The sequence below is a fragment of the Pagrus pagrus genome (assembly GCF_965226575.1).
Source record: "Pagrus pagrus genome assembly, chromosome: 22".
NCBI classification, from domain to species: Eukaryota; Metazoa; Chordata; class Actinopteri; order Spariformes; family Sparidae; genus Pagrus; species Pagrus pagrus.
Genome location: NC_140204.1, coordinates 9385919 through 9410780, shown reverse-complemented (window position 1 = coordinate 9410780; position 24862 = coordinate 9385919). Strand labels below are relative to the sequence as shown.

The following is a 24862-nucleotide window of genomic DNA, read 5'->3' as shown; positions in this document are numbered from 1 at the left end:
TTGAAAGAGCTGTCAGCACTCCCAGCACCGTGGCGAGTAGTGAATAAGAGAGTATGTCATGTCGCCGATATGGAATCGAATAAGGGTGGTTAGTTTTGGGCTTTTCACTGAAATGGGTGTGAACATGTGTAACTTCAGTGTCACATACAGTGTGGGAACTTTGAGTACTGAGTTTCACACACACTCTTCTGCTTCGAATCTTTACTCAGATGTTCACAAAAGCCATAGATGAGTTTAAAGGTGCACAATGTAGTTTTGGGGAAGACATTTTAATCAGAAGAGAAAGCTCTTGATTGACTGTTTTTTTTTTTTTTTAAATAAACAAACTATCTTTGTTTATATGTGGCAGACCCTGCCATCTTTCCAGTTTCAAGCAGTGTTCTGGGGACCTTATTTCCCTCTGAGAACAGCTCGTTTATTCAGTTACAGAAAAGATAAATATTTCTGAGTTTGTATTATTACCTCATTAATATTGTAGATATTAAAATTCTCAGTTTTAATTTCTTCTCCAAAAACTACACAGTGCCTCTTTTAAAATGAGGAAATTTAAAACAATGATCTAAACTTATTTAAACACATTTAATTTCTTAAGAACATTGCAATGATCGGATCTTATTAGCTTTCGTTTGAAACCATTATTATGTTGGGCTGTGATCGAGACGATCAGCAACGAGGAGTAGAAAAAATAAGGTCCAAGCCAGTTTTCTCAGATGATTAACTGGTGAGTTTGAAATCAGAACAATAATAATCCTAAAAGCCAACATGTTTCAGCCTTCATCAGGAAATGAATAATTGCTCGAGAAGTGTTTTTGCTGAAAAACCTAATTCCACGAGTATAAAAGATTCAGTGAATTTCTGTGTTTCTCAGAGGGAATTGGAACAATGTGCTCGAGGTGTCATCCATTTTTTCTTTAATCGTTTCCATATTTGTAGGTCAGGCGCGGGTCATAACAAGGAACTGCGGCGCACACGGCCCTTTGCTCCGCTCGTTATTGCATCATTATTTAACCGAGTGAAAAATGTCAGATTTCAGAGGACGCTCCACGGGTTAAAGCCTCCTTTGACCACCTTTATCATATTACTATCACTTTCTCTGATCGTCTCCGAGCCAAAGACAACACACAATACATTTTCCGGCGATGGAAAACACATGTTACTGATGTGACTCAATTTTTGGGGTTAAAAACCGAAACCTTAGCTGTGTGTAGCGCGCACTGTGCGGGAGATCAGACACGTCTGTTTGCGGCTAGAAAAGCTTTCGACTCGCTCCGAGTGCAAATACTCCACACTCGCACATCATGAATTATAAGCTGCTGAGACAAACCAGGTGCCGTTTTATTTGGAGTTGCTGCGTGGTGTCTGTGGTCCAAAGAATTGCCGTTGAACTGTTGTGTCTCGTTTTGCAATTATGGAAGAGGTTAACAAGAGAGCCTGTTTCATGTCTGCAGTTCAGAAACCTGTGTTCCAGCTTTGAACCTCACTCCTCTCAGCTCTTATGTCATGGATGTTGTAATTAGTCAGGATGTTGGTTCTGTGTCTCCTGGCGTTGTGATATTAACTCAAATGAGCTGTTAGCTTCAAGCAGATAATTGCAAACGTTTTGGAGTATTGATCTAAGTTTTCCACTTCATGCACGTATTTTGCGCTAATATCCTTTCCTTCTTCTCCTTTCTGCTATCCTGACATGACCGTGGATGTCATATTTACAGTTCTGCAATCCTAATGGAGCCCACTGCAGCCAAAAATCTTTGGTTTCACAGGGTTTGATTATACCGCAAGTGGCTGCTATAAATTTTCGTCTTAACACATGATTTCCAAGCTGCTCGGGGGCTCGTACTCATCAACAGTCAAAGAAAACTTCTAACTACCGTGGAGAAAAGCAGACTTGGACCTCTTTTTAAGCTTTTTTAAGATTTTAAGCTTAAGTTATCAAACTTTTTAACAAAGAAAGATGTAAATTAACATTCAGATTAAGGAGCCAGAGAGCTGTCTTGTTAAGGGCTGTAAAAAGTCCACCGATTTTAAACATTGAAGTGTCTTTACAGTTCTTGGGGAGTACTAATGCATGTGTCAAAACAGTAGTATAAAACCTCTTCTGGCTCCGAATAAAGCTGCATGCACTTTGATAAACTCTCTCCAGTGATTGCATTCAGTGGCTAGGTTGCATTGTGGGTAATGTAGGCACCAGGTTTTAAAAAAGAAGATTGCAGGGAATGAAGAAGGTGATATCTCTGGTCCCGTTGTATCGATTTTGTTTTTAAACTGTCCACAATGAGTCCAAAAGTGTTACAGAGGTGCAATTCTCGACCAGTGGACTGAACCAACCGTTGGACTTGGCGGTTGGACTTTCAGAACCAACCGCCTACATTACCCACAATGCAACACAGCCACTGAGTGACATCACCATAGGCAATCAATGAAATTACATGCGGCTTCCTCTGGAGCGCCAAAAGGCTTTATACTACACTTATGCAGTAGTAGTCCCAAGACCTGTAAACACACTTTAATGTGTAAAATTGGTGGACTTACCCTTTAAAAGGCCGAAGCTGGTCACAATCCAAACTTTTGATTTCCATCGCAGTGGCTGAACTATTCAATCATAACCCCACCTCTTGAGAGGGCTGCCTAATTTGTGAAGTTTTAGTCCCTGTGAAAATCAGCAGACGCCCTGTTCCTCGACGTACTGCGAGTACATTAGTCAAACATCTCGAGTGTGAAATGATCCCCAGATGTATTTGTTTGATCTGGAAACGCGCCTAACAATAAACGAAGCGCTCCGAGACGAGCGTCCTCTTCTTCCTAGTGTCAGATAAAACAGAGCGTGTTATTAATTACTGCGGACTACTGATTACGATAATTACAGTTCACACGTGTTAACTGCTGCCGTCGCTGACTTACACTCGCAGCATTATGTCACCTGATAGAAGCGCCTTTATTAGGGAGCGGTTCTCTATCGAACATAAAAACATTGCCTCTCATCGCCCGAAGCAGTTCATAAGCATGCATGTTACTTTCCTGTAATGTATTTTGAAATGCACGAGGAAACCAAAACAAATGAGTCACTCAGACAGGAAAGAGTTTCGGGGGGAAAGCGGTTGACAAGGCCAGGATGTGTGATGAATGTGAACAGCTCCAGACGGAGCAGTGACGTCCTCTGTTCAGTTTCACAGGACGAGCAGAGAGAGGATGTACAGACGCGTTGCTCACCATGGGAAGTAATATATCACTGAAGTCGTATTTTGACTTTTAGACTGTGCACTTTTCGTCTTCATATTGCTTTATTGTTATTTTAGTAGAAAACTCGTCTGGTTGAGGGACGACAGTGATGTCAATCAATTTGCAACGTCCACATGTAATAACTAAATTCCTAAAATATAATAACTAAACTGAATAGCATAAACATGAACACCATGAACATAATAAAATAACATATATGTGTAGCTCTTATAAATAAATATATCATTATATAAATCTGGGTTTTTCAAATGTTCAAAGTTGGGAAGGTTAAAGCTGTGTTAGTATCGTTTTGGCCACTTGGGGGCAGCACAAACCGCTGAAAACACATCTGACATGCTACCACTTTATAGTTGTTAGGGCGTTATGTCGTTATGGCTAACGTGTTAGCAAACAGTTGCATTTTTATACTCGCAGCCGACTCGGAGTAGCCTTAGCTCTCATTTGGGGTTTTGTTTTTTTAAGTTGACAACAATCAACTATAAACTACAAACCTTCTCAGCTGCCTGACTTTCTTTTACTAGCTCGTCGCTAACTGTCTGCCCCTGTGATGATGTAATGTACCGAGGGTCTTTAGAGAGCTGCCTGCTGCTATAGAAAATGATGCTAATGTGAGCAGTGATAGTGAACCAAAGCAATAAAGTCGTAGGGCAAAAAAGTTTAAAGACATTAAATTTCTGCACAGGGCAGAGAAAGCTGAGGAGCCTGGTGATCATTCTTTGTGGGTTCATCACTGAGTTAGTCATGTCTTCCACCGTTAATATAGAAATAGAAAGTTTTATTGACTTATTTTTTCATAAAATAAAGTACAGTGTCAGAAAATGTGTGTAAACTTTTCTGAAAAGCTATTATATCCAGATGATATGGCAAAATGGTCTCTATGTTGAAACACAGGGGATCAGTTAAGCTTGATGCTGGTCAGGAGTCCATAAAATAAACCGTGGTGCTTAGTGTCTGCCCAGATCTGGATGCAGGTCCCACGCTCCCCGTTTCCTTCCAGCCCACCTTGGCGGGCCAGTTTAGCCGACTCCAGCGGCTTTACGCTGCTAATTTATATCCATCCCCTCCTGTCATACCCTCTTTAAAACGCCACAGTGGCAGTGGTTGGGTTAAGGAGAGAGGCATTCGGGGGGGGAGTGTTGGTGTAGTGGGATCCTGATGGAGTTAGCCTGTGCTATCACCAGAGAGCTGCTACAACACATGAGCTCTCCTGGATGTGCTAATGGGAAAAGCTTGGTGCGCAGAACGTATGAACGCGGTCTCAGGAAGCAGTAAATGTCACTGCTGATTCTTAATTACGTGCCCCATTCCTCCTCGGCACCGCGGGCTGCATGTGGAGTTTTAGAGGCTCGCTCAGAAGGGATCAGATTGTGGTTACTGGCTTATTCAAAATGTCACTATAAAGAGTACAGTTAATTATTATAAAATACTGTGTCTTGAGTATATTTTTGGTTGGATTTTAAATGACCAGATGTGTCCTCGCGCATATTAATCTCTTCCTTATCGAGACGTAAGTCATTTATATATTAATGATTTTAATGATTTACTTTTTTATACTGATGTCATTAGATTCCTCCCTAGTGGTTTTTTTGGCCTGCAAGCATTGGGTAATGAATACTGTGCAATCAGTTGTGGTCCCCAGAGGATGAATCCTACTGACTGTGGTGATCCCTTCATCATGAGGTTGACATTTTGGTTTGTTAGGGGAATATCTCAACAACAACTGAGCGTGTTGCCATGTTCAGATGTTCATTAATGTTACTCAGGATGAGCTGTTGTAACTTTGACGATCCTCTGACTTCTTGTGTTGCAACGTCATCGGGTCAACCTTTCATTTTGTCCAATGATTTTGGTATTAATAGCATTCCCATCAGCATCAGCTGTGGTTCGTGTTCGGTGCTCATTAGCGAATGTTAGCATGCTAACATGCTAAACTGCTGTAAGATGGTGAACGTGGTAAACATTACAGATTTGCCTAACATCACCATGTTAGCACCACTCTGCTTAAAAGTGCAATATACAAGATACGGCCAGAATGTTATTATTGTGGTGCAGAGATATCTGCTGAAGTTAGCATGCTAACCAGCTAGCCCCTGCACATCCTGTCTCGTAATACCATTGCCTCAAGAGGTGATAGTCTCATAGTTAGTTTCAGCTGGGAGATGTATGCTAGTGCAGAGTTTGCTGTGTTTCACAAGCTGCAGAAACGTCGCCAACAAGCTCCAAACTCTCGATTCAGGCTAGCTGACTCCGCCAATATGGCCGCTAACTGCACGACTAATCGAGCTAACTAGCTACGGGCAGCTATTAGCTACAGCAATAGAAAGCAACAGAGTATGAGCAGCAGTTACGTATTGCAGCTATAAGTACTGTATAGACTCAAAGAGCCGGCAGTCAGCAGAAAGGTCTCAGCTCAAACAAACCTCCTTTTCAAAAAAATAATCTGATTATAGAAGCATTTAATTGATTTACAATACACTGACTCCATTCTTAACCTTTGTCCTTTTTATAAAGCAGATGTAAAAAGAATTCACCAGTTTAAATGTTGAAACTACCATCGTGAAGCCATCCATCACAGCCTCACCTGTTGTTCCGGGCCTGTGCGAGCTGACAAGGCCTTATTATGCAGCTGCTGCTCTGAGAAACAAATCATTTTATTTTCATTCATGCTGTAAAAAGTACTGGGACCAATATCCAGGCAGAACAAATGTCTTCCTCTGCAGAGCTGCAGGGAGTTCCAGTCAGAAGGTCTGCTGGACTGTGCGCCAGCAGAGATGGGTCCGTTAAAGGCCAAATTGGCGTTCGTCTTTCCCCTGTGCACATTTTTTATCCCTAAAATGGCCTTGCACGCAGCACTGTTCTTCCTCCTACCTCAGCCACGATACAATATCTCCAGAAGGTGTGTTTATGGCTGCGTAAATCTGTCATCTTCAGATTACCACCAAATACTGAAACCAAATATTGCTTGTATCACATGTAGACCCCAACAATTCAATTGACCTTCCCTTATATCAAGTATTAGATTATAATAAATAATCACGATCGGGTCGTTCATACAAGGGAAAGGGAAGAAAGCTATGACGCTGAAATCAAAGACGAGGAGGAATAAAGAAAATGTTAGGGAGTATTTTAAAGCACATCTTTCAGCCATATTACTGCTTACTTTGAGCGACTGTTTTGCAGTTCGCCTCCCATCTGGCTCGAGTTGGATTTAGCTGATTGTCAGGGAATTACAATTTTATTTTAATCCTCTGTTTTCTCTTTTTTGGGAGGGGGGGGCGACAGGGAAGTGTGGTTAATTTTCAGCTGCAGGTCGTAAAACCCCTGTCCTGGTAAAACATTTTATACTGCGGCCCAGAAAGCTTTTTAAACAATGACTTTGGTGTAAATCACGACTGGAGCACATACGTCGTTTGCGGGGGTGGTGGGAGGCTACCATTTATCCCGCCTGAGCCATTTAAGTCTCCTCGTGGGAGTTGAGGTCCTGGGCTCTCGAGTGTTACTTAACGTCAGTCCCTGGTAACTTAAACTTCATTTGTCTCTTTTTCTGAGAACTCGGGGGCCTGTTAACTCAGGTCGTCACCCCGAGATATGGCAATCTTCTAATTTGACCCTTGAACATCGTCAGTTTACATTTATGTTATTTTGCATGAGCAAGTTTTTTTTTTGTGTAATTTAAGCTCATAGTAAGTGATGATAGACGCAATGTTGTTATGTTTTCTTTCAGTTTTCAAACTCACAATGATATTAATGAGTTAACTTTACATACATTCATTTCTGCTTACTACTGGATGAGTGCTGTAAGAATACCAGTTATTTTGTTTCACTAGAATATATTATTTATATAAAAAAAGCCTGAAGACAGAAAGATCTGTCAATGTGGCCGTCTTAATTTAGAGCTGTGGTACAACTTCCCACATCATGGTCTTTAGTTGAAGGATAATATCTCCGTATTTTCCATTTGGACAGAGGAAATAGTTTATGTGAGGTATGTATGTGGGCAAGGCTGTTGAAAGCGTCCTCTTTACATGTTGGACAGCAACCTCCTTCCTGTGTAAGTAAGTCATCTCAACAGGAGACCTGGGAACAGTGTTTGAGGAGTCCTGATTTATGAAGCTTATGGTCAGTACAAGAATATAACGTGGTCTGTTAGTTTCCTATCATCTAGTTTATTACTGTGATCTTGGGAAAATGGCGACATCACTGAAAAGAAGTCTGATTGGGCACGAAACATAGCCGTGAATGAATGCACCATATTCACACGGCGGCCATTTTCCTCAGATGTCACGCTTTGGGTGGCAAGCTCAATTCACTGCTTCCCGATTGACCAGCAACTGAAAAGATGTCGGTTAGTGAAGAAACATCGGGTCATATTTCAAGGTATAACAACAAATTTGATAACCCATGAGCTACCGTTAGACAACAGCTAATGTTAGCATTCAGCCACTTCCTAGCTAACGTTACATTTGGTTACATCCGGTGCGTTTTCACTCTCTGGCTCACAACTGTGTCATTTTCAATAATATTTTTCTACTTAAATGTATCCACCGTGATAATAAAACCTATAAAACAAAGATTGGGAAAACCCACAGCCGGAAGTAGTCAGCTAGCAGTAATCATGCTAGCAGATTAGCACGCTAGCAGTGGTGCTATCTTGCCTGTCATGGTTTGTGATGCGATCATCTGAATGCTCCTCGTTCTTGCCCTGTTGGTCTCTGGCGGGGTGATTTCGCCGCGTTCACAGGTTCCAGAAATTACTTCAGGGAGTACAATGTTATCATAACCGATTGAAACGATGATGAGTGTCTGCCTGCGGACAATCAGTTCCCCTAATCTTGCATGCTTCCCTCATGCAACCTAATATCCAAGCCCGGACCTTGTGTGAAATAACAATGCAGTATAACATTTTTCCCTCAACTCATCGTCTTCGTGGATTATTGTTTGAACTGTGAGGAGACACCTCCAGCGGTGTTGTGGTAGAGATCTGGCTCCAAGTGAGTGTCAGTCAAACACATTAATTTCCTCCTCGGGTGTTTGGTTTTAAACTCTGGGCACATCATCGATGCCACAGTTTATTTTCTGTAGTCATACATTTGCAAATATGAGAAGGATTTCTTCTGAAAGCAAATATCAGAAGGTTATGGATTAAGGGTGCAAGGGGGTATAATTTCTGTGTAAGCCTGTGAAAATGCACACGTCCACCTCCATCCCCGCTGGCACCACAAAATACACCGGTGTTAAGTGGATAGTTGAGTGTGTGTGCATGTGGATGTGCGTTTCAGATAATACCCCAATTCGCAGAATGTACAGACATTCCCCAGTACCAAATTAAACAAGCCAAGCCTCACACTGTCGGCCGCAAGTTAAAGGAACAGTTCCCCCAAAAATGAAAATTCAGTCGTTATCTACTTGTGGATGGAAAGTCCACAAAGCATTTCTGGAGCTTCACAGCACATATGTGTTGCAGCATTCTCCTAAACAGCTGAAATAAAGGGGGTTTTGTTTTAAAAATGTTAAAAAACAACAGAAGAAAACGCACAAAATGGCTGTTTACGGCCATTTTTAAAAAGATCCGAGTCTCCAGAAGGCCCATGATTGATGAAATACACCCACTTCAGACGGGGTGCAAGCTAATGCTTTCATGCTAGTAGCTACAGTAAAGACTTGACTGACTTAAAAAAGGAAGCAGTCTTCTGGGGAAACAGTACGGAGCCTTTTTATGTTTTTCATCTGACGCTCCAGAAAAGTTTCCTGGAGTACGACTAAATAATGACTGACTTTTCATTTTTTGGGCGAACTGTTCCTTTAAGACTTCAAGATGGATTTGCTGTGTATGAGTCAGGCATGCGTGTGTGTGTACTAAGTGTCGAGACATCCGCTCCGATGTTGTGATTAGGGTTGCTGCCTATTTGCTCTGGAGTGCAACGCATTCCTCGCAGCCTTAATTGATAGCAATTATGTGGTTTTTGATTTGGTGTTTGATTGGGAGGCGAATTCGAAGTCTTGATTCGAAGGGCACAGAGTTTTTATTGTCTTTGGAACGTCTGGGTTGAAGTGCCTGAATGATAGCCTGCTACCTTGTAAGTCACATCAAGGGGCACCAGTGGGTTGGCACTCGCTTTGACTGCTCCATTTCTTTTCTATTTCGGTTTTTTGGTTTCGTGTCTCGCAAACGTTAAAACTGGAAAGCTACTCGGTGTTTAGTGTATTCCCTCCGTGCCAAGAGCTGTCCATCTTACTGCTTGTTTTTCTCTATAACCAGAGGAATTGTCCCTCCAGGGGACACCTGGCTTGTTCCCCACCTCCACAGTGCAAATGTTCTCTGGCTTAAACTGCCAGATGTTATGAAAGGCTCTATTGAAGTAGACCTTTAGCTCATAAAGAAATAGGAAAAAAAAAAGTCACCATGGCTGCGAAGTCTATCCTGATAGCTTCAGTGACCAGACTATGTCATCTGATTTCCATGGGGCTCTCACATCAACTGCTTGTAAAGCAAAGAGCAGTCTGGAGCCGGACATGAAGTCATGTGCTACAGTTTTGTTAGAGGGGCAATATGCAAGAACTTCAGCTGAAAATGTTCAAAAATTTGCGAAAATTATCAAAATAAATAGCAGTTCTGACATTTTGATGTCTACGTATTGTGTTGTAGAGATATCTAATGAAGCGTGCTAACGAGCTAGCCTCGGCCCGCCCTGGTCAAAAGCTTCTGCGCCAGCAATTGTAAACACTAATGCTCCCCTGGTCCCCGAGCTCCCAGTCTGAGCTGCTAGCCGCCTGGCTAACTGAGCTAAATAGCTCAGTGCAGCTACAGTTAGAAGCAGTTAGCGGTAACTCTGGCGATACGCTTCCCCCCCCTAATTGTTCCAAGTATGAATTTGACAGGTGGCTAATTCTTACATATTGCACCTTGAAGATGTCTGTTTGTGTATCTGGGACACTGTCAAACTCACATCCAAACCCCGGTCAGCCAGCAGTAAACATGCTCGCAGATTAGCTTGCTCTGTTTGACAGAGGTTTTTTGACATTTCCAAAACAGAGTGCTGGCGGTAAGCGGAGTGAAGCCGTCCAGAGCCGAAGAGAAATGAGAAACAGTGGCGTGTGCGAAGTAAAAACGAGAGCGAGGCGAGCAGGGAGGAAAAAAGGAGGAACATACAGTAAGAGAGAGAGAAATATGAGATATCAGGCGAAGAAATGGAAAGAATCAAACGGGGAAGAAAATTTGGATTATTGTCTGTCTGCCATTATTCCTACTCTTTGACTGTCGCACGCGCACACACACACACACACACACACACACACACACACACACACACACACACACACACACACACACACACACTCTCTCTCTCTCTCACATAAAAGTGTGAAGCTGTGAAGTTGCAGCTGGCCCGGCTCCTTGTTTGAACTAGCACGTTTGACTGAGGCCCATTTATTGATTGGCCGGTGTGCCAGACCTGAAGGACTCGTGGGGCTCGGATCACCACCCGATTACTCCCCCTCACACATCCCACACAAAAACACGCACACTCCAAGTCCTCCCTCCCTCCCTCCCTCCTCCCTACCCTTCCCTCCCCTTCGCCAAGTTACTCCTGAGGAGGAACGGGAGCAAGTCAGAAGAGAGGAGACGGCAGGCGGACAGGACACACAGAGTCACCCAGAGAGGAGGGCATCACACACACACACAAACACACAGTCAGGACTGGAGTGGTTGACTTTAAAAAGGCATGGAGCTCCTGGTGACAGCTCTTCTCATCCTGGTACTGTAATGTTTACTTTATTTCCCTCAGTTTTCATGCAGGAACTTTGTTTAATGATATTTTTCATCTCCTTTTAAAATACTTGTCATGCAGAGTAATGCGTTCAGAAAGCATGTGTTCTGATGGATTGATTTATGGTGTAAAAAGTGCGGATGCATGTACAGTTTGTTTATGATTGAGTGACTTTTTGCAGTAGAAACCCACTCTTCAGATCCTTCAACAGTAGCTCTAACAAGGCAGCTGAAAAGTCAGCTCGCCTCCTCTGTGTTTCCGATCAAAGTCACAAAAGCAGACTGGTCATGCACGCGCAGGTCCCTGTCACTCCCTGTTACATTACAGTGACCGCCTCGCTCGCGGCACGACGGTCGAAGCGCAGTGCCGTGCGGCGCGGAGCAGACGACAAGGGATTCAGCAGATGTGCAAATATCGTATGTCTTGGCGACTGAAAAGGCCATCGTATGTATATTGACACAGTCTGCAAAAAAAAGGCACCAGAGTCGGGTTTCTTTCCCCTGTCGAGGAGTTTTCCATCTTCGAGGAAAATGTCCTTAGTCTCAGCTGCTGACAGGTGACTTAAATAGAATCTGTCCATCAGAATAACATATTATACGGAGATCTCTGGTCTTTTATCATATGCTCATTTCCTCTCTTGCGCTTGATGCGAAAACATGAGATGGGTGACAGGCGAAGGGCCTCTGTGGTCATATGTTTGCTCTGTTTTTCTCATATTAAAAGGGACAGGGAACAAATATGTCTGAATGTACATGCTTTGTTGTGTAGATGGTAGAGCTGCAACGATTAATTGATTAGTTGTCAGCTTATAATTAATCGCCAACTGCTTTGATAATCGGTCTGAGTAAAAAGTCCAAATTCTCAGACTTTAACTTCTTAAAGCTGCAATATGTACAGTAAGAATTGGCCAAACTCACGCTCAAAGCGAGTAGGGGCCAGCGTATCACCAGCTTACTGCTGGTAACTGTAGCTGCTGTTAGCTTGTTAGCTCAGTTAGCCATGCAGCTAGCGGTCCAGACTGGGCGCTCGGGACCAGGGGAGTGTGTTAGTGTTTACACAGCTAGGAGGATTTTTGGATCGGGCGGACCGGGGCCAACTGGTTAGCATGCTAACTTCAGCAGACGTCTCTGCAAAACAATACAAATACGTCATAATTTCAGAATTGCTATTTCTTAACATTTTATTGATCATTTTAGTTCAATTTTGATTGAAATTTCAACTAAATTTTGTACATATTGCCCCTTTAAATGTGAATAATTTTGGTTGTGGATAAAACAAGACATTTGTGGACGTCTAATTGACAGGAAAACAATATTTTTCACCATTTCATTACGTTTTATAGAACAAACAACTCTTTTATCGATAATGAAAACAATCGCGAGTTGCAGCCCTCGTAAATGTTGCTGTTAAGGTGCAGATAAAACCCTGGAGGGATCAGAACAGCGGAGGTGGGAGGTGTAGTGATGGAGTGGATATCCGAGCCTTTTGATTGTCGGATCCAAATCCCAGCAGGGCGGCAGTCCGGCTAGCGCAGCCTTGTATTCCTCCGCCTCCACCGAGAACAATAGCAGCACACTGAGCCAATCAACCTCCTCATCATCTCCGTCCCTTCATCTACTTCCCCTCCTCTCTCCTCACCAGCCTCGTTATGCCTCTGGCTCCCTTGGCTTTGCAACACACGGCTCCCACTCCTAATTGAGTGCAAAATTCTACTGATTGCTTTTCAAAGGAGAATCAAGGTGGTGTGCTAACCGGCCCAGAGCGCAGCCTGTGTTTATTTACTGTGGATCCAAACATTGAAATAGTTGGCCCATGCAGAAAGTAGCGCCGTTGCCGATGCGTTTGGCTGCATGCGCCGTTGGCTGCGTGTTTAGGTCTTGCCGTTCCCCTCTGCTGTTCCTCAGGCGTCATCAGCACTGACAGCCATTTATATCAGTCCCCACGCACTTTTAATAATGCGAACCCAGCATACAACATAGCTGTTTTCGCTACTGTGACCCAAAGAAAATAATCACGGCTGTATTATTACCCTGTATCTGCTTCCCTCTGCAGGGTCCATTCATCTTTGTAGAAGAAGCACAATGCCATGCTGTTAGGAGAAGGGGCCAAAGAGGTCAAAACAACTTGGCATATCCTGAGTTTTTCCTCGGCTGTGTATCTCAAATGCAAGGCTTGGACGTTCACTGTAAACTATTTGTCAGCTCGGCGAGCATAAATCTTTTTAAGAGCAGGTGTTGCACATAAAGTTCTCATAGTCCCTCCTTCATTCAGTGTGTGCAGGCTAAGTGGGGCTAGTTGTTGTGCCTCACATTTCATTGCTAATCTGCAGGATTTGGGGATTTTTAAGTCCCTGTCAAAAACTCAGCTGGATGTGCAAGCAAGTGTAAAGATCCCGTTGTGGGAGGCTGTCTAAAGCGCACAAAAGCGGAGTTTCTGCACTCTTTCAAGGCTCACCAACACCAGAGAGAGGCTGTCTAAGTGTTCATGTTATTGTAGAAAATGATAATTTTCTCCTATATCCATCTAGCAGATTATTTTATTGAATGTGTTTGCACCTCGAGCCTTTTAAACCGCATTCCTGCTGCCGTAGGAGGTGAATGATTTGCCCCAGTATTTTTCATCATCATTCATCCATTCTACAGGTAAAGAAGCAGTTTTATCCTTATTTTTCATAGCAAAATCAAATCTGTTTGAGCCTCGTATTCATACTTCTCTTATCATTCGCTCAGTTCTGCAAAGGGCATGGAGAAGAGCTCGGCTGCTGGGTAAAGCCAAGAGAAAGAAACATATGGAGCAGCAGTTGATCCACAGTAGATCACAGTGCCAGTCTTACAAATAAACGTCTTCCATCAGTCCAGTCGAATGTAATCTGGAAGCACAAAAGTCCTTGAAAGGCAAAAGAGGAGTTAAAATAGTCTGAGATCTTTTATTTTTTGGCTGTCACACCACATCTGAGGCGCACATTGTCCTCGCAGTCGCAAAATTCATCGTCTCATAATATTGATGTTGGATCCCGCCGTAATATCCCTGCCGCTGCTGCCAAATACAGCATGATGCAATTAACAGAGAGCGAGGCCTGAAGTTTAAGAGAGGACTTACGTTTCATAATCTAAAGGATGACTCAGACGTCTGAAATATGCAAAGGGGGCAAAAGTCGAGAGCTTTTTGATTACTTCCCCTCGCAGGCGCTCTCATCCCGTCACATGCACTTCTGTTTTGTTTTCGGCAGCTACTGGAATTTAGTTCAGCCTCTCAACTAGCAGCTCTGGATAGTGAATCTGCTCGAACGGAGAAAGCTGCGACTCACACGGCTGACGAATATGCATACAGGCCCCGCAACAAAAGGGAGATTAGAGCATAGCTCAGCTCTGTCACGTTAACGCTTATGATAGTTACACGTGTGTAAACTCTTCACCTCCTTTTTTTTTGTTGTGTAGAGCTCGAGGACGGCCCGATCAGAGGAGGACAGAGACACTCTGTGGGACGCCTGGGGCTCGTGGAGTGAGTGCTCCCGTACATGTGGAGGAGGCGCGTCGTACTCCCTCAGACGATGCCTCAGTTCCAAGTAAGGACACTCTCCAATCAGATTTTAATTGTCACATACAATCACACACACTGTACAATGTAGTGAAATTTGATCTCTGCATTTAGCCATTTAGACGATTAATGGGAAGCCACTTTTGGGCACCTGGGGAACAATTGCAGATATAAGCCAAGATAGCGAAAGCAAGGAAATCAAACCATACCTGTTCCACATTGACACTACCCACTGAAAGATGCTGTGTAACAAGTTAAGAGATGCTTACATCACAGGAGAGGAGGATTAACAGTAAATTGGAGATATGATTTCAAGTTAGAACCTCATTTCAAACACTATCTGAGGTAATCTCCCCTTTTGAAGAGCAAAGTCCTGACCGGGATTGGACTGGTTTCCATTAAATTGCCACATCATTGCTTTAAGATTCAACAGAGAGGAGGAGGAGGAGAAGGAGGAGGAAGGGGGGGTCTTTTTTCTGTTGCTCACAGCCTTTCTGCCAAATAAATCCAGACAGCGTCCCTAATAGTGTGAGTAAATCTCACCAATCGCTCCATTCCCATGGGCTGTAATGGGAGTGCTCAAAATACATATGTGACTGTTAAATAGCCCTGAGGGGTCCACTGAGATCACTTGCCCATCCACCTCCTCAAACTGTCTAGACGGCCACATGAGCCCTAAATCTTGAATCCATCAGTGACAGTCGGGATCTGATCTTCGGTAATGGCCCGGACATGTTTCTTCACAAATCAGAGCATAGCAACGATTGTCCCTCGCCAAAGTACATGTCGCCTTTAATAACTATTTTTGGGCTCTTCAAGCAATGAACCCACATTGGTTGGATTCCCACTGCTCATCATCTCGGCTTAACTCTCAGGACGAACTGGGACTTGCACTTTGGACCTCTCGGTCCTTTCATCCTTGTGCCAAAGTCACCCGGTTGGTTAGGCTTCAAGCTAACCCAGTGGGCTTCGAGATTAAAGCTGGAGGCCAAGTGTACTGGGCAAAGTGGTCAATTACAAATGGATTTGAGGAACAAGAGGAAAAAAAGGAGACAGGAGTGAGAGGGTATGTTTTCCATAGAAATGTCACATTTAAAGACTGGGAAATAGCTGCAGGGTGACTTCACTGCATTCCTCTATTTTACAGTTCCCCCAGATGTATTGCTCTCTCACCGAAGGTAGCCCGCGAGCTTCGCTGCCAAAGTCACCTCTGTTTCACTGTAGGGGAGCTCCAGCAGTGACAGAAGCAGCCAGTGAGATCATAAAACAAGGCAGCTGTCCGGGGACGCACTGGGAAAACAGAGCCGATCATACCTGAGGTCGCGACCCAGATGTACTATACGGTGCTTCCAGGGTGCCATAACCGTGAATCTGTCCGCACTGGTACTGGAAAGCCAGGCGAAGAAGCATAAGGCTGTCAAAACCTCATACTCAAAGTACCAGACCCCCCGTGCGGTGCATTGTAAACATTGAGGTCAGCGGCTTTGTGGGGAGTTCATTTCATGATATCAGCAGCAGCCATTTCTCTCAGCCTGCCCAGACTTTTTCGGTCAGGCAGACCTCAGAATGCTACTGGCAGTAAAAGCAATCGACGTGTTAAGAGGTGTTTGGGGTTTTGAGCGCCATGTGGGATGTTGGCAGTGTATCTATATGCAGAGAGGTATATGCTCCTGGAATGCCAGGCGGGTATGTTTACAAACCCGTGTGTCCTTTGGCCCGGAGCGGTAATGTATGAGGTTCTTGAGCAAATGGCAGGACCCTCCGTCCCACCTCATCCCACCTCACCCTGCTGTTGCGTGGGAATGAGGGGAGCAGTAGCCTGGAACCGGGTGGCAGATCAAACACGCGTCATTAAAAAGCACAGCACAAGGCCCCTTGTGTGTGTGTGTGTGTGTGTGTGTGTGTGTGACTCTTTGGAAAAGACAGGCTGGAAACGGGCCTGTAACACCCTCCAAGCCAAGACCACTCCAACTCTCTGACCTTTTAAACACACACATACACACACATGTGTAGGACCAAACGCACAAGAGTTAGACAACCTCCCAAAACGGCGCATGCAAAGTACAGACTAAACACAGATTGCCTGGCCCTCATTAGTCCCACCCGCGCACTTCACTTGATCACAATCTCCGTTATTAACAACAGCAAGTGTGGACATATGGATTGGGTGTTATGGCAAGAGAAAGCACCGCTCTATCATTTATGAGGCTTGTGATTGGCAGACACTTTTAGATTTTAGTCTTTTTGGTCATTTCTTTTCATAAATTGAGGCCATTGTCGCCTTTTAAGGGTCACCGTCCACCGTCAGGAAATAAAGATGGGCAGGCACGAGGAAAAGAGCTGCACAAAACGTCGCTCTTAAGGATGTTTTCACTTCTCAGTGGGTCACTGATTTGCAGATTTGCAGGCAGTGACATTAAATGACTGTGGCCTTTTTGGGATCTCACCAATGGAACGCCACAGCTGTGTTTAAAGTCTATATTTGAGTGGTAGTTAAGAGTGAATTTTCTCCAAGACCATGACTAATTAAGTTGCTCTAATTAACTCGGGCCTGGCACCTTGATTATGTCGTCTACTTCACAGTATAGGAGACCACCCTCTGCGTGGCCTGTGCAGTGATAATAACACTTTACAAAGCCACTGAGCCCATGCTGTGCCAGAATCAACAGTAACAACAGTATTTAAGACTTAAATTAAAGAAATACAGACTTAAGAGACCCTAAAGAGAGTCTAAAACCATGTAAGTAACCCCTTTGAGGCAGCAGTATGTAAGTCCCGTAGAGTACGAACAACATAGTGACCCTTACACTAGAAGGCCTGAACTGTAACTAGACTAAGATACAGCCATGCTAGTGGGCCTGTTAGCACACTAGCGACTGCAGCCTTCTTAGGAAGCAGGGTGAGGGCCATGGGGTTGGCCTTAAAGTCAAACTAGTAGACAAAGGGAAGAGGAAGAGTCTTTTTCCGCTATTGCTTCTTAGATGACCTGACCGCTCTGAATTTCAAACTGATCGCTCACACAGCAAGAGCGCATTTTCATGTGCCCACTCGCCTCATGTGTATCAATATTATGGCAAAGGTTATGGAGCCCTGGTTGCAATTACTTTCAATCTAGCGAGAAGAGTCGATGACATATATATGGACTTCACGAGCCAGACAAATTTTACTGCATATCCAATATTAAAAGAAGTTATTACTATGAATTTTTCATGGTTACAGTAGATTTTAAACCGTTTCTTGAGGATGGAGTTACTGGCATGAGAGATGGTAGTTGTACTCCACGTGAAAGGCTTGTGTGTAGTTAATTGATGAGTAAACTCTCTGTAGTTGTGTGTTTTGTGGATATTTGGCAGAAAGGCGCCGGGTCATACTCTGTGAGTTATGGGTTTTGTGCTCCAGGAATTCTGATATTCCAACCCAGTCGTTTTCCCCTAACCTGTGATGACGCCGTGATGAATCCTTCGTCCCGGCCCTACTTCTGCTTAGCCTCCACGTTGTAGCTTCCAAAGTCAAGAGGAAATGAAAAGGGAAATTCATTTTATTCCCTTCGCCTCTTTTTTTTTTTTTTTTAACGTCTAGTTTATATATTACTCGCCCCACTGATCCAGATCTTTGCTACCTGTCTCTCAACTCTCAGCCTTTTGAAAGTCGCTTGTTTGGGTTCAAGCCCCATGACCTGCTGTTTGGCTTGGCAGAGCGGACTGTCTGGATTCGTCACAGAGTCTAATGTTCTTGCCATGCCACACACTTCACATCCACTCCCTCCGCTCCCTGGAATAATATTCTGAAAATCCTAAAGCCCTCGTTCGGCCGTGAGTCCAAACTATGCAATGTTGCCTCCAATCATGATTCCAGATTAGCTAAGGGCTGATGACACTGACTCAAAGGGAATATCCTTTGATTAGTTTCCACTGGAGTCTTGGGTAATTGGTCTATCAGAGTCGCCATCGATGGTTTATCATCGCTCGGCATCAAAGCACAAAAGGATCCTAATTTTCAGTAAGTGGTTAGCACCACAATTTGTGCAGAGACACTGCAGACTGTCATGCAGAGTCGTGACTCCGACTGCTCCAATCTGTTCAGCAGACACGTCTCAGAGGGCCTCAGACCGTGTCTGCTTTACTGCTGTGTGTGCAGTGCTGTGGCTTTATAAGGCTTTTTAAAGACTGATCAAGACAAATGAGACTTTGTATATTATTTTTGAGCATTTTCAGTGTCCTTTTTTTGTTTCACATTCCTCTTACAAGTCGTTGATGCTAGTTTAAAATGAAATCCTCTACACAGAGGTATGATTTCCACTGGGAACGGGGGATATGTCCCGTCACTCCTCAAGATCCCAGCAGAACTTTGTGCTCAGCGATGTTTAGAAAATGTTTGAATGATAAACGAAGATGGTGGCCATGTTGAACATCACTGGTTAGCATTGTCATTGTGAGCGGTTAGCATGGTAACATTGATTATAACAACCTCACAGAGCCACACCATTATTTGGTGAAGTTTTGATAGCCATTATAACTGTATCATGATTTGTTATTTGCTAGGTTGATTTAAAGGTGCAATATGTAAAAAAATGGCCACCTGTCAAATTCACACTCCCAGCAAATAGGGGGCAGCATACCACCAGGACAACCGCTAACTGCTGCTAACTGTAGCTACTGACTATAGCTGCTATTAAGTTCAGTTAGCCGTGCAGCTATCGATTGTACTAGCTGACTCTGCCTACCTCTGTTGGACCTCTTGTAGCACAAAGTGACTCGGGGTTAGCTGGTTAGCATGCTAACTTCAACAGATATCTCAGCAAGACAATACATTTGATATAATGTCAAAACTGTTATTTCTTCACATTCTGTTGATAAGTTTTGTTAATTTTTGAATGCTTTAAAATACAATTTTTACATATTGCACCTTTAAGAGGAGCCAGCGCATATGTATACATTTGCTTTATTGTGTCTGATCCTTGTATATATGCACAGTCACATTGTGTGAGTTAGTCCGTTAACATGATAAGAGTCAAGTGGTCGACGTACCAGCTGCCTCGAAGATGAAGATGATTAGTCTGCATTGTGGTTTGTTTGATCTTCCAGCCCCCAAAGTTCACCCACATGTTAATGTTGTCTTCTGCAGGACCTGCGAAGGGCAGAATATCAAATATCGCACATGCAGTAATGTGGTAAGTTCAGCACACTCATCTTTATGTAATGGATGTCAGTGGAGCTTTCAAGTGGTTTGTGTTGAAATAAACTGAAGGAGAAAAGTGTGATTGAGAACTCAGTGTGGTGGAACTGTGAAAATATTACCAAGGGTTTGAGTGAAAGTGAGTTCATTTTGATTTTGACATTCAGCGATCGCAGTCTCAACAATCCAATCCAACAAGATTTGTGGGAACGCTCCTCTTTCCACGACAGAGTGATGCTGTATGCTTTGCACTAATCATAAGAATATTGTTGTTACCCTCAGGATTGCCCTCCAGATGCTGGTGATTTTCGCGCCCAGCAGTGTTCAGCTCATGCAGACGTGCGCTACCAGGGTCAGTATCATGAGTGGCTGCCTGTGTACAACGACCCGGACAACCCCTGCGCTCTCAAGTGCAAAGCCAAGGGCTCGGGCCTCGTGATGGAGCTGGCCCCCAAGGTGCTGGATGGGACACGCTGTTACACCGAGTCCTTGGACATGTGTATCAGTGGAGTCTGCCAGGTAATAGAAATAATCTCAAGAATTTTCATGTTTGGACACTTACACCATTCTGGGGTCCCGAGACAGAAAAGTGAGAAAATCAAAAAATGTGATTTTGATCCTTTTTTTATTAAGAGAATCTGAAAAATGTATCAGAGTACAGTCTCATAAGAGTGTGTTGTGAACAGTCACAGACTTGGATTAAATCGAATCAGTGGTTTTGCCAACAGAAATTGCGAAACAACATTTTTGTTGTTCATCTTTCTCTGTGTTTTCTCTACAGATTGTGGGTTGCGATCATGAGTTGGGGAGCACAGCGAAGGAGGACAACTGCGGGGTCTGCAATGGAGATGGCTCTTCCTGCAGACTGGTGCGAGGACACTACAAATCCCAGCATGCTTCAGGAAAAAGTAAAGAATCTTTGCTCCTTTTAAACCAAACTTTTACTATAGCTCGCCATTTTTCTGCATGTATGACATACAAGTCGTGTACCACCATTTTTGTTGGTTTTTGGAGTTGTTCCAACTTTAGGAGGCGTTCACATGAATTTTTGTAGCTGGGAACTAATTTTTCCGACACCACATGAATACACTATGATGAACGTTGTGCAGTTGCATTATGGGAAGTGTAGGATCCAGTGATTTTGGGTCAAGCTACCCATAATTGACTGATTAAAAGTCAGGATGTCTTGGCACCTGCTGCTTCGAATTATCCGTTTTTGTCTCTCGCAAGTACTCTATGGAAGTGCACTACCAAAATCACTGTAGGGCCCCCTAACAATAGATAACGTTTAAGCTTTTTAGGTAATGTGATTTATTTGTCCAAATTGAATTACAGTATTATTTTAAAAGGTGATCAGTTACAATCACCATACGATGTTTTAATGACTTGATAAGTGTTCTGAGCACATTAAAAGACACACGGCTCACCTTCCCGTGAAGGAATTTCCATATGTTAGGTCTCATAAGTCCATAGTCGTAAATGTGTTGATATACAGTACGTCTCCCTCTCTGCTCACCCAGGAGGGGAAGTTACACTGAGGTCGTGCTCGGGGTCACAGGCTTCTGTGTGTGAAGAGGTTCCTCTTCCCCTCCTCACACCGTCATATCTCAGTCACAGTGGACCGGCTGTATTGAGCAGCCGGCGTAATAAGGTGTGCTTTCTCCCAGAAAACAGAGGTCACATTCTGTTCCTCCAGCATCTAACCTTCACTAAAATACTAAATGAATGAAACAGTCAGAGACCGGGACGTGTCCTTCAGAGCTGGTATGGCGTAACACTGTGTTACTACATGCACTGTTGTGCTATGTTCTCCTGAATCTCCTTCCTCCCCTGGGTTGAGCACTTCTGTCTAATTGCTGTTCGGGTCAAATCAGTCTCTGTTTGTAATTATTTGGATTTTACTGCTATTTTTTGATCAGATACTTCATGCTGCTATTTTCTCCCTCTGTCTGTTTGTCTCACTCAAGCTGAGGACACGGTTGTCGTCATCCCCTACAAGAGTCGCCATGTGCGTCTGGTCCTGAAAGGCCCGGATCACTTGTGTAAGTCCTGGTAGGTCCAGGGTGCCCTTCCATCCAAAACAGTTGAACATGATATTTGTATTTGGCGGTGGTTTTTATTGCCAAACTAGCGCACATTAAACCCAAAGTATTCTGCATGTGCTCTGTGAGTTTTACTGCAGGTCATTTTGATGATGTGTGATGCAAAAAGAATATTACTTTTCATTAAATATGTTATTCCTGCTTGACCTATCTAATACACATCTTAACCAAATGATTAACCTTTTTATTTCCTTTTCCGAAATATATTACATTTGGGGCTCTCTCGCAAAGACCGGTTTTAAAAGTAGCTCGGAGAAGAATAACCCAGACGAGGTATTTATCTCTCCTCTTTGCTCTGGCTCTGAGAAGACCGAAGGCTTCCAGCAAATATCACTAATGTCAAAGTACTGGCATCAAACTCCCAACTGGATCAAATCAATAACAAATGTTCCATCTCTCTACCTTTCCTTTGCTCCACGGTTAGTTTACAGATTGCTTCCTGAGTCAGGCCAAAAGCACGTCTTTTTCTGAATGGACAGATTTTTTCATTAAATATTTCCCTTGTCCTTTTTGGCCGAGGGCACTTAAATTGTAACCATCTGTCTGCAGACGATGACTGCTGCTGGGTACTGGCTTAGTCCTGTGTTTCCGTGTTGTTTTTGTTTAAATATCTGAATCTGACAAGGCCTTGTTAGGCCAGGGTTGAATTAAGGGTACTGCAGTGCTAGCCTGCGAGCAGACCTACGTTAGCCTTCTGGTGGTGCTAAAGTGAGTCTCGGTGACACATGAAGGTCATCATTGAGGATCTCGACAAAGAGGAACTAAAGTCTCACTATTTGAATCTCTTGTCTTGTCTGATTTGTCCATTTTGCTCAAGCTTTTCTGCTTTGCTCTCCTTTAGATGTGGAGAGTAAGACTCTACAAGGAATAAAAGGTGAGCTGGACTTGGATAAATCCGGGCAGCACCACCTGGAGAACACCACCTTGGACTTCCAGAAACTTTCAGATAAGGAGGTCCTGAGAATCACTGGCCCGCTCGGAGCTGACTTCACAGTCAAAGTAAGAGAACAAATATATCAGTTCGACTGACCTGAAGCTGCACTCATCAATACTGTTATATTAAAGGTGCAATATGGAAGCATTTCAGTTGAAAACATCAAAATATTAACGAAAATTGTCAACAGAATGTGAAGAAATGACAGTTTGACGTTAAGACATCTATGTATTGTGTTTAAAATACCTACTAAATGTAGCATGCTAACCAGCTAGCTACGGCCCGTCCCTCAAAGTGACAAACCGACGGAGAATTCCCACCAAAATCTTTGGTTTCCCTTAGCTCTTTGCAGCTTTCCAAGTTTGCTTCTTTCGGCTCATTGTTTTGGTTTTGCCGCCCGCAACTGGCTGGTGAAAAAAGTGGAGTATTCAGCTGCTAAAGAGCCAGATAATTTCCTCTGGAGTTGGTGGAGACCAAAAGCAGAGCAAAAAGTAGAGTGAATATTACATTTTTTGGATGGCTATGAACGTGAAAAATGAATGCTAATCAGACTTTGTAATTGCTGGATGTGTAAGGAAGCAACTGTTTGCTAACACTTTCAAAAGATCAACTTTACATGGCTGATAAAACTACTGTTTGTCAGTGACGCGATATCAGCTCGTTCAAATGCCCCCACTTGGTCAGTTGGACATTTTCCTTGGGAAAAGTAGTTATAATACCTGATGTCACAGCTGATGTCATCGGGGCATTTTTGCTGTCTTTTCCGCAGCTCAACTCAAAACTATAGTTTTTTACAATGCAGAGCTCTGTCAATAGTGCAACCAGCCAATCTTAGCTCAGATAAGGATTTTATTTATACAAAGTCCTGGTGAACCTCCAGTGTCATGGAGAGTTCAAAGCAGATTTGATTTTGTTTGCTTAGATTTCAAGATATCGGAGTATGTGTGAGCCACTTAAATATGAAATCCGAACGACTTTTTTTATCTATTCGTTCTCGCTAAGGGGCGACATGTTGTCGAACCACTGTGTCGTGGAGTGATGACAATAGTAGCACTTGTATTTGTCGGGCCAAATCCATTGATTGGTTTTATCTGTGATGTCTTTGGCTGCCGCACTTAAAGGTCCCATATTGTAAAAAAGGGAGATTTCCATGTCCTTTCTGATTTTATCTAGGTGCCATATAAATACTGTGAAAGTATCAAAAAGCTCAATCCATGGAGAAAAGCACACAGCCCACATTAAACGACTTTTAAACGAGCAGTTCTGCAATGCCGTGACACAATTGCTACAACATCTTGTTCTGATTTTTTACATCGACAAACACACACACACACACACACACACACACACACACACACACACACACACACACGCCCTGCTCACACACTCTCAGAAATAGGGCCAGTGAGTGGACATTAAAAATTCTGCAGGCCACGGACCGGGAAACGCCTGTGAAAACTTCCCCCCTCGTAAACGCAAGTTAGGATCTGACAATAAATAGAAATTCGGGAGACAGAAATCTGAGAAGCTATAAATGCATAATTTTCTAATCTGTTACAAGGCAGACGGCCAGTTCATATCGCAGTGCTGGAAAAGGTTTGGACACATGGAAAATCATATTAAAAAGTTGCCAGACAGTCTTTCCACTGTAAACACATGAATGTGAATGAGTGGCAGTGGAGTTTGATTTATACGTGTTGTAGGCATAATCTGGCTTTGGGCTGTTCTTCAGTAGGGTTGAGGTGTGAGGTTAGAAGAAAAATGTTTGCTGTTATGAAATGTATATATATGTTTTACTAGAAGCTGTTTGAATCTGCAAAAGCTGAAATTTCAGGTCACTCGTAGTCAAATTCCTCCAATGTCTCTATGTGAAAATGTTTAAATAGCTAGACTCCACTATCTTTCAGTCATTTGTTGGCACTGTTTGTGAACAAAATGGCTACTATAATCTGAGTTACCTTTCCCTCCAGTCTCACATCTTGACTCATTAGTTGTTTCACCCGCTTTCACCAGCTTCAATGCTAAGCTAAGCTAACCGGCTGCTGGCTGTAGCTTCATTTAACAATGAACTGGTTGCAGTCATCATCCAATGAAGGCCTTGCCGTGGCAAA

The 24862-nt window shown here is 43.4% G+C and overlaps 1 protein-coding gene across 2 annotated transcripts in view; it reads left to right on the top strand.

The window, feature by feature from the left end:
- LOC311251736 (ADAMTS-like protein 1) overlaps positions 1-24862 on the top strand; it is a 91059-nt gene that overhangs the window by 48930 nt on the left and 17267 nt on the right. Inside the window, exons 1-7 of one of the 2 annotated variants that reach the window (XM_084344369.1) lie at positions 10860-10991; positions 14441-14568; positions 19665-19710; positions 19998-20234; positions 20497-20623; positions 21683-21757; positions 22659-22816. In XM_084344369.1, the coding sequence (XP_084200495.1) occupies positions 10959-10991; positions 14441-14568; positions 19665-19710; positions 19998-20234; positions 20497-20623; positions 21683-21757; positions 22659-22816 (804 nt within the window). In that variant the 5' untranslated portion in view covers positions 10860-10958. Of the gene's footprint in view, positions 1-10859; positions 10992-14440; positions 14569-19664; positions 19711-19997; positions 20235-20496; positions 20624-21682; positions 21758-22658; positions 22817-24862 lie in introns of those variants that run through there. The other variant, XM_084344368.1, reaches the window with a different exon arrangement.